General features: G+C 63.2%; 2 protein-coding genes across 2 annotated transcripts; both read right to left on the bottom strand.

Annotated features, from left to right (window-relative positions):
- Positions 1-15: 15 nt before the first annotated feature.
- On the bottom strand, positions 16-4,122 carry ZACN (zinc activated ion channel). The gene is made up of 9 exons (XM_041726857.1): positions 4,053-4,122; positions 3,817-3,998; positions 3,627-3,671; positions 3,371-3,477; positions 2,976-3,145; positions 2,093-2,217; positions 1,747-1,957; positions 1,463-1,627; positions 16-992 (listed from the first exon to the last, which is right to left on the bottom strand). Exons 1-9 carry the CDS (start codon positions 4,120-4,122, stop codon positions 808-810), a joined length of 1,260 nt encoding a protein of 419 aa, XP_041582791.1. The 3' UTR covers positions 16-807.
- Positions 4,123-5,483: 1,361 nt separating this feature from the next.
- GALR2 (galanin receptor 2) lies at positions 5,484-7,963 on the bottom strand. Its single transcript, XM_041726524.1, has 2 exons — positions 7,596-7,963; positions 5,484-6,404 (listed from the first exon to the last, which is right to left on the bottom strand). The coding sequence occupies exons 1-2, from the start codon at positions 7,961-7,963 to the stop codon at positions 5,609-5,611; spliced, it is 1,164 nt and encodes a 387-aa protein (XP_041582458.1). The 3' UTR covers positions 5,484-5,608.
- Positions 7,964-8,440: the final 477 nt, after the last annotated feature.

The raw sequence follows: 8,440 nt of genomic DNA, 5'->3' as shown, positions 1-8,440 counted from the left end.
CTTCCCACCTTAGGTTTCATGACCCTCAGGCTGCATGGGCCACATGATGGCTTCTAGACAGGAAAGGACAGAGAAGGAGGACAAAGGGCTTGAGCCCACAGCTGCCTCGTGTGTATAAGAGCAGGAGGGGAAATAGCCTGCCTCCGGCCCAGCTCAGAGCTGCGGGTGGGGACCGCCTGTTTTAGCCCCGAAGTGTGGGTAGGGTCCAGGGGGCAGGCCACAGCACAGCCAGAGAGCGCGGAGAAAAAGCTAGCAGGATTGACCTGCTCATGGATTTATGCAGAAAACGTAGTCCCCGTCACCCACAGTCCTGAAAATCGGGGGTGTTCTGCCTCCCAGGCATCCCTCAGGTGGCTGGAGCAGGAGTGCCCTCTGCACGTGCCCTCTGGGGTCCAGCACACCGCAAAAGGAATCCTGAGAAGCTCTGGCCACCCTGTGTGGCCTGTCCAGGCTCATCTCTCGGGGCCTAGGGTCAGGCAGCAGTAGTTGCACAGAAATGGGGACCAGATGACTGGTACACAGTGGTGAGAAGTTCAGGAGCATAGTGGGGGTGGGTGCAGAGTGGCCGCCCCACCTGCGCAGGATGAGGAGTAGCTGAGCTCAGTGAAGACAGACCCTCGAGGCACATGTGCACGACACCTGGGTGATGGGTTTATTTCATGCTCTGCGTGCATGCTGTCACTAAGGGAGAACTCAGGGTGGCCTGGGATCCTCTGGCTTAGGGAAGAGAGTCGTCCTCCCTCCTCCTCTCTCCAGAGACCCTGTCATGGCCCTCCTCCCTGGGCTACAGCTCTAGGCCTTGGCCCGTTACAGCCTGGGCTGCCCGCCATGGGGTATGGCCTCACCAGGAGCTGGGTCAGACTTGCATGTCGCCCACATCCAGAATCCAATGAAGAAGAATTGGCTACACACTACCCCCACCACGTACACCAGGAAGAAGATGTGGTCGGCAGCCTCAGCCCAGCTCCTTGACTCCTTCACTCCGGGAGCTTCTGGTGGGGGAAGAGGCAGGGAAAGGAGCTGTTTTTCAGGGCTCCCCCAACATGCTGGCCCAGAGCAGGAGGCTGAACCCTGGGGGCTGTCAGCCTGGATCTCTCCCTTCCTTAGATTCACAACTGCTGAATGTTTCAGTCTGGCCCATTCCAGGCCATCTTGAGCTGAAGAAGCCCTTGTAGAGAAGCTCCGATAACAAGCACCCTTGTTATCTCAGGGAGTTTGAAGTCACCTGGGCCCTTAGGGAAGCTGCCGTTGCTCCCTGCTCCATACCTGCGTCTTCCAAGGGCAGGCACGGAGGAGCCCAGGGACAGCGGAGCTAGCAGAGTGAGTGCCTGGAGCCTCTAAATAACCTCGTGATCCCCAGCGTCAGCCCTAAGTGCACAGTCTGCCAGCTCTGCCCCTGTCAAAGCTGCTCCTAGACTTATGCCTCCCTCTACCCCTGCCCCAGCAAGGGTTCCCTGCCCACCTTCAGGATGCGGCCCCAGGTCCCCATGATCTTGCTGCTCCCCTCCTGGGTTTGGGATGGGGCTGCTTCTGGCCCTGAGGTGGCCCCGGGCCTGCAGTGCAGCCAGCAGCACGGTCTCCATGGTGCTGATGAAGAGTAGCAGCAGTAGCACGGTGAAGTAGTAAACTGGCGGGGCAGGAGGGTGTGTGGGGTCAGGGCCAGGCCTGCATCCCCCGGTGCCCAGAGAGATGAGCAGAACATGCCCCTGCCCCCTCCCAGGGCTGGGTGAGGGACGCATGACTTACTGAGCAGCGGGTTGCAGGAGGAGGAGCTGGGCAGTGCCTGCACCAGGGAGGAGTGGAAGACCAGATAGCCCAGCAGCAGGGTCACCTTGTAGGCAATGCGCTCGGTGGCCCGGAGGGGCAGCAGCCCCCCGCACATGTCCGCTAACAGCAGCGCCTCCCCAGGTACCAGCAGGGCTATGATGGCCTTCAGCGCTGTGTTCTGCAGGCGCAACTGGAAGGGAGAAAGTTGGGGCTTTGTGGGAAGGCATCAGGGGCCAGAACTGCTGAAGGGTGGCCCCGTGGCCTCTGCCACATGCTTCATGCCCTCGCCAGCCCTGTGTATGCCATGTCCCATGTCCTGACTCACCGTCACCTGGAAGCAGGGCACCAGCTGCCGGGGAGGGATTTGGGTCTCCAGACCCCAAACTACATATTCCCTCTTGACACTCACAATCTCGTTCACTGCATGGGCCCGGAACTCCAGCTCTAGCACTGGAAGGGGGCAGGGGAGAGTGGTGAAGCAGGAAAAAGGTCCCCCTGGTCCTGACTCTCTCTTGGGAGTGAGTGGCAGGGACTAGCCAGGTGCCCAGGGCTGATGGAGACTTCTGATGGTGGCTGGGGGCAGACCAGGAAGTTAGCATGCTCTGTGCCACACCCCACATTCCCTCCAGCTGGGGGAAGGGCCACCTCAGGTTCACAGGTGAATTTTCATTGTGAAACTAAATGCATGTGGCACCACTTCTCAGAGGGGGGTGTGGTTATGGATGCATCCCCCAGTATATCTCATGCCTGCAGTATTAGCCTCAGGGGGCAGCTGCTGTAGTATTTCCTAGAGGGCAGGGATGTGAGGCAAGGGTGGGGGGTTCTGGGCCAAGCTGGATATCCCCCATGGGTCTATGGGATATTTACTGGATGGTTACACCTTTAGGATGCTTCCGGGAGTAGGCTGCAGCAACCTTGGCCTCTGGCCTTGACAAAAGCAGTGCAGACACTGCCGTTTGGCCCTGGCTGTTGAGGGCGGCTGCAGTGGGGGCCGCAGCCCGGAGCAGGGGAGAGCTTGGAGGTGGGCTGCCATTTGAGTGGGAAGTGCTAGTGAGAGGCACGCTCTGCTCTAGGATCTCTTCAGCTCCCCTAAGCCTGAGGTGGCCCGGTATGAACACAGGCTGGCTGCCCCCCCATGTCACATGTCTGCTGGAGGCCAGAGGCTGCACCTCCCCCCTCCCCGCCTCCAGCTCCTGTCCTGTCAGCACCAGTGTTGCTGAGAGCATAGAAGCTGAGGTTGCAGTCGCTCTGGTCCCTGGGGAAGTGGAGGAGCTCAAAGTCACAGTTGGTCTCCGTGGTGAGGGCCAAATACAGGTCGACGTGGCCATCAGGGCCCACTCTGGCCCGCGGGCTCTGGTCCTGCCAGTCCACCCAGAGCCTGTTGTGGAGGAGGGAGATACCACAGCTGGAGGCTCGGCTGCTTCTCAGAAGGGGGTGGAGGGGGACACCCTAGCATAGCCCAGCTGCCCTCTACTGGCATCCAGGTTCCAGAAGGGTGAGGGGGGCACAGGGCAGTGGGGTGTACCTGTGGCCTGGCAGGGCCACCAGAGGAGCATAGTTACTAAAGAGGACCTCCTGGCCCAGGATCTCCCTCCTCACTTACGCCTCCTGAATAGTGAGTCCCGGAGTCCAGAGTGAGTCCCAGGGCAGTGTGACTGCATGCTGTGGGTACAGGCTCGCATTCCAGGCCAGGCGAGTATCCACCCAGGACTGGGGACGTAAAGAAGGCATTAAGGCTCCCGCTCCCAAGTATCTACAAGTCAGTTGGCTTGGCAGTTTGATGAAGGCTGGTACTTCTGAGCTGGACAAGAGAAGGGTCTCCAGTCCCACCTTCCCCACCCCCTGCCCCAGACACTCACCAGCCGAAGCAGCAGCATGGAGGACACTGTGTACCGCAGGATGTCCTGAGGGAGGGGCAGTGTGTCACCTGGGGGTGGGCGTAGGGGGACAAAAGAGGCAGGAGCCCCCACCGCTTGCTGGGGCTGAGTGGTGTCCCATCCCCAGCACAGCACCTGTGCCCTGCCCTCTCTTTGGCCTGAGGACACTTACCACATTAAACACATTGGACACGAACACTTGCACATCCACGAGCAGGGGCGCGCTGCCATTGTTTGGAATCTGGATGGTTTCCTGAACCCCCTGGGGCTGGTTGAAGTTGAAAAAGGATGGCCAGGCTGAAGGACAGAGGTCAAGGTCATTTGGGTGGGAGCCCTGGCGGCCAAATCCCAGAGCTTAATGACTTTACCTTCTCCACCTACCAACTGTTGGCGAGCGAAAGCCCCGGCCCTGGACCAAGGGCCCCGTGGTGCCCAGCCTGAGGAAGGCCAGCAGCAGCAGCAGGAGCCGCGGGGCCATCGCCAGTGGCTGCATGGAGGGCTGGATGGAGCAGCACAGCCTAAACTGCAACCTCAGTTTCAGTTGCTTCTCCAGGGGCCTGGGTGGTTAGTCAGAGGCAGCTGCTCTGTGCAAGAGCTCTGGGGCCTTGGAGCTGGCACCCCACCCTCACCCTCAGCCCTGAGCCAGGGTTCCGCAAACACCTGAAGACAAAAGCCCAGGACCCAGCCCCGCCCACTGTGCACCTGCCTAGGCTTCCCGGCCCCGCTTCATTTCCACCATCTGGAATCAGCCCTATTCAAAGACTGCCAAGTGGACCAGGCAAGTACAGATCCCCCCCAACAAACACACACAAACACACACACCCCTTTCCCAAACTCGGTCCTTCCAATCTGAGCAGATGCCACAGGCCTTCCCTGCTTTCTTGTAGCGGGTGCCTGCTGGGTTAAATATTCAAGCCCTTGCCAAAGTGCCCTGCGCTCAACATCCTGAGATCCATACATGCTGGAGTTTTCCTGCGTCTGCTCAAACACTGAGCTGATTAAAAAGCCTTGAAAGGCTCAAGAACCCCAGGAGTGGGGCAAACCTGGGGCAGGGCAATGGGATTCACCGCCTGCTCCAGCCCAGCAGTGCCTTAGACGCGCTCCTGGGTGCCCTGAAGCAGGACTGGTGGGGGTGAGGGGCAACTTTTCCTGGCCTCATGGAAACCCAGCTGCTGGAGGCCTGACTCGGGGCAGCTATAGCCTGTAGCCAGGGAAGGAGCCCCAAGGCTGAAAGTGGGTGAGCACTGATCCGGCTGCAGACACTCCAGATGTCCCAGAGAGCTGGGAGTAGGGAGTGACCTGCCACTCGCTGGTGCTTGAACATTACTCCGAACATACATAGTGTCTGCGCCTCCCTGACTTACGGACCTCGCTTAAGCACTCGGCCTGCCTTTGTCGCAGGCACAGCTGGCTGCTGGTGCGGCCTTGTATGTATGCCAGGTGCCTCTGGATGGCCGTGTGCAGAGAGCCTTCTTTGACCCGTGCTCCCCAGTCAGGGATTTCTATGGGGACTTTAACTTGGCTGCCTTGGCTGCAGGCCACTCTCTTTCTCTGTGGCTCAGCAGAGCACCTTGGGCGCATTCATCCAGAGCTCCCCCGTGAAGTCCCAGAGGCTGCACATCACAGAGCCTCATAACTGTGAGATATGTGGACACACAGCGCGTGATTTCACATGAAAAGGTTTGCATCTTTTTTTAAAAAAGATTTTATTTATCCACAACACACACACACACACACAGAAGCAGAGACACAGGCAAAGGGAGAAGCAGGCTCCGTACAGGGAGCCCGATGCGGGACTCGATCCGGGTACTACCAGGATCAGGCCCTGGGCCGAAGGCAGGCGCTAAACCGCTGAGCCTCCCAGGGATCCAGGTTTGTGTATTTTATTAACAGGAAATTCCCTCCCTGATCCCTCGCCCTCCGACTCCAATCCTTTAACACAAAAGCATAATCGCTAAGTGTCCTCAGGTCGCATTAACCGTGGGGATGCCACTGGGGGCATTTCGGTCCCGCCAGGACGGGCCGGGCACCAGGCTCAAGGCCGGGCTGCTGAGCGGCGCCAGCACAGGGGCGGAGGCCCCGGCCGCCTCGCTCACGTGCGTCAGGTCGGTGGACTCGCGCTCGAGCACGCTGCTGCCGCGGGGGCCCTGCGCCGCGATGCACACGCGGCCTGAGGCTCTCCGAGGGGCCCGGCGCAGCAGCCCCGCGCAGATCTTGCGGAAGCCCTTGCGGAAGTGCTTGGAGACGAGCGCGTAGACGATGGGGTTGACACAGGAGTTGGCATAGGAGACCAGGTGCGAGAAGATGCGCAGCGCGTACGTGGCAGGCGTAAGCGGGAAGCGGCCGAACCACACGCAGAGGATAAGCGCGTGGTGAGGCATCCAGCAGAGGCAGAAGAGCGCGGCCACGATGAGGATCATGCGCGTCACCTTGCGCTTGGCGCGCCGGGCGCTGGAGCCCGCGGCCACCGGGTCAACGGCGCGCCAGAGGTAGCGCAGGGTGCGCGCGTAGGTCAGGCCGAGCACCAGCATGGGCAGCAGGTAGCTGAAGACGAAGGTGCAGAGGTCCATGGCGCGGCGGCGAGGCGCGCTCCACGCCGGGTGGCACACAGTCAGGTTGGCCAGCTGCGACTGGCGGTAGTAACTCAGGTAGGGCCCGGAGAAGAGCAGCGACAGCCCCCAGATGAGCCCGATGGCAGCCAGCGCGTTTCGAGGCGTGCGCAGCTCGCGAGAGTGCAGCGGGTAGCGGATGGCCAGGTATCTGTGGGGCCGGCCGGGAAGGGGGACGGGTGAGCAGCTGGATTCGCGGGGCGCAGGGCCGGACCCTTGCCCCTCGAACCCCTCACCCTCTCTCCAGGAGGGTGCCTAGCGCGCGGTGGCACCGCACTGGCCCGGGAGCAGCCCAGACACTCTCGGCTGCTTTGGGATGTGGGGCGGGACCCCGCGGCAGGGAAGGCGCGCGTGTAGGCCACTCATCTGCTCTTCCCAGTCACACTCCAGCCGGGAGGGCACCCCAAAGTTGAACCGGCTTGGGGGCTGTGATGACCCACCAGTGAGGGTGCCCGGAGAGGTTGAGACCCAGGCTCCTTGAGCCTGGAGACATCGCGAGGGGCTTGCTTAGGGAAGCCGACGCTCTGTGGGTCCCACCAGCACACTGCGCTCGGCGGAACTGGGAGGTACATGGAGGGGGGGGTCACCTCGCTGCCCGCCCAGGGAGGGTCAGGAGGACGTGGGGGTGGAAGGGGCCGCGGAGATATTGGACTTGGACCCAGATTTCCTCCCCGGGAATCGTCCCCGTGTCCTTCCGAACGGGGCGGATGGAGGAGACCCTCCAGCGCTCTCCTCTCCCTGGGCCTGGGGCGCGCGCGTTCGCTGGAACTTTGGTGTGAGCCCTTGCGAAGGACCCGCGTTCCGCAGCCGCACCAGAGTCGACTGCGCGGAGCAAACCGTGGCTTCGAGGCCAGCGAGGCGGAGGCGCCTGAGTCTCCAGGAGACACCCCGTTGGCTGTCCTGACGCACACGATTACCGGATGGGAGACTGAACACATCGCCTCTGAACTCGATCTCATCCGTAAGCGGGGCGCAGGAACCCTCCCGTCCCAGCCTCACAGGGGCACCCAAGCCGGACGAAGCCGCGAAATTGCGGTGTGCGCGGGAAACGCCCGCTTTGCCAGGCGCGCGCGGCGGCGCTGGAGAGCTGAGGTCCGCCGCGGGGAGCCGGAGCGCGCGCCTAACGGAGGGCGCCGCAGTCCCCCATCTCCTTCCTCTCGCCCCTTGTCCCTTGTCCAGCCCGGCTTGTCTGTCGCTCTCTCCCGGTTCCTTTGCCTACTGAGCGCCCCTTTCTACTCTCCGCGCGCCCCTGCTCCAGCCTCGAGTCCCGCTCTCTTCTCCAGCCCACACCCGGGTGCCTGACGCTCCCCGCCGCCGGGGGCCCGCCAGGGCGCTCGCTCACCTGTCCAGGGAGACGGCGGCCAGCGTGAAGCTGCTGGCGTACATGGTGAGGAAGATGAGGAAGTGCACGGCCTTGCAGAGCAGCGAGCCGAACACCCAGCCGTCCAGGGTGTAGATGGTGGCCTGGAAGGGCACGCAGCACAGGATGAAGCACAGGTCGGCCACGCCCAGGTTGAGGATGAACAGGTTGGTGGTGCTGACCGCCTGGCCGCCGCGCAGCAGCACCGCCAGCACCAGGGCGTTGCCCACGGTGCCCACCAAGAAGATGAGCGCGAACAGCATGGGCACGATAACCGCCTCGGGCTGCCCGCCGTCCCTGCCGCCCGCCTCGCTCGCGTCCTCGGCCCCGGGGCCGCCCGAGCCGTTCATGCCGCCCCCGACCCGGGGCTGCCCGAGCTCCTGCCGCCGTCTGGGTTCCGCGGAGCCCGGCGCTCCCGCGGTTGCAGCTGCTGCGGCGCCCAGCGCGAGCCGCCCGAGCTGCGGGCGGAGCAAGCCTTGACCGGCCGGGGCGGGATGTGGGGGTGCGCGGGGGGCAGGGGGAGGAGCGAGCAGCCGGAGGGGTGGGCTGGGCCCCGCCGCGGCCCTGCGCTCGGGGAAGGGCTGGGGGACGGGTTGGGGAGGCCCGCCCGGGACCCGGGCCGACGGCGACGGCAGCGCGCTCCAGCGCCCCGGGCCTGTCTGGGCGGCCGGGAGCGCCCCCCTGGGACCACGCGTCCCTCTCCCGCGGCCCGGCCTCCCCGGAAGATTCCCGGGCGACGCTAAGCGGGGCGGGGAGGTGACCGGGGCGGAGGTGAACCGAGGGGCCACGGCTTTCCACGGCCGGCGAGGGCCCGGCCCGCCGCCTGC

This window comes from Vulpes lagopus, chromosome 12 (genome assembly GCF_018345385.1).
Source record: "Vulpes lagopus strain Blue_001 chromosome 12, ASM1834538v1, whole genome shotgun sequence".
In the NCBI taxonomy this organism is placed as follows: domain Eukaryota; kingdom Metazoa; phylum Chordata; class Mammalia; order Carnivora; family Canidae; genus Vulpes; species Vulpes lagopus.
Note: the sequence above shows the minus strand (reverse complement) of the source record. Positions and strands in the feature narration are given on the sequence as shown.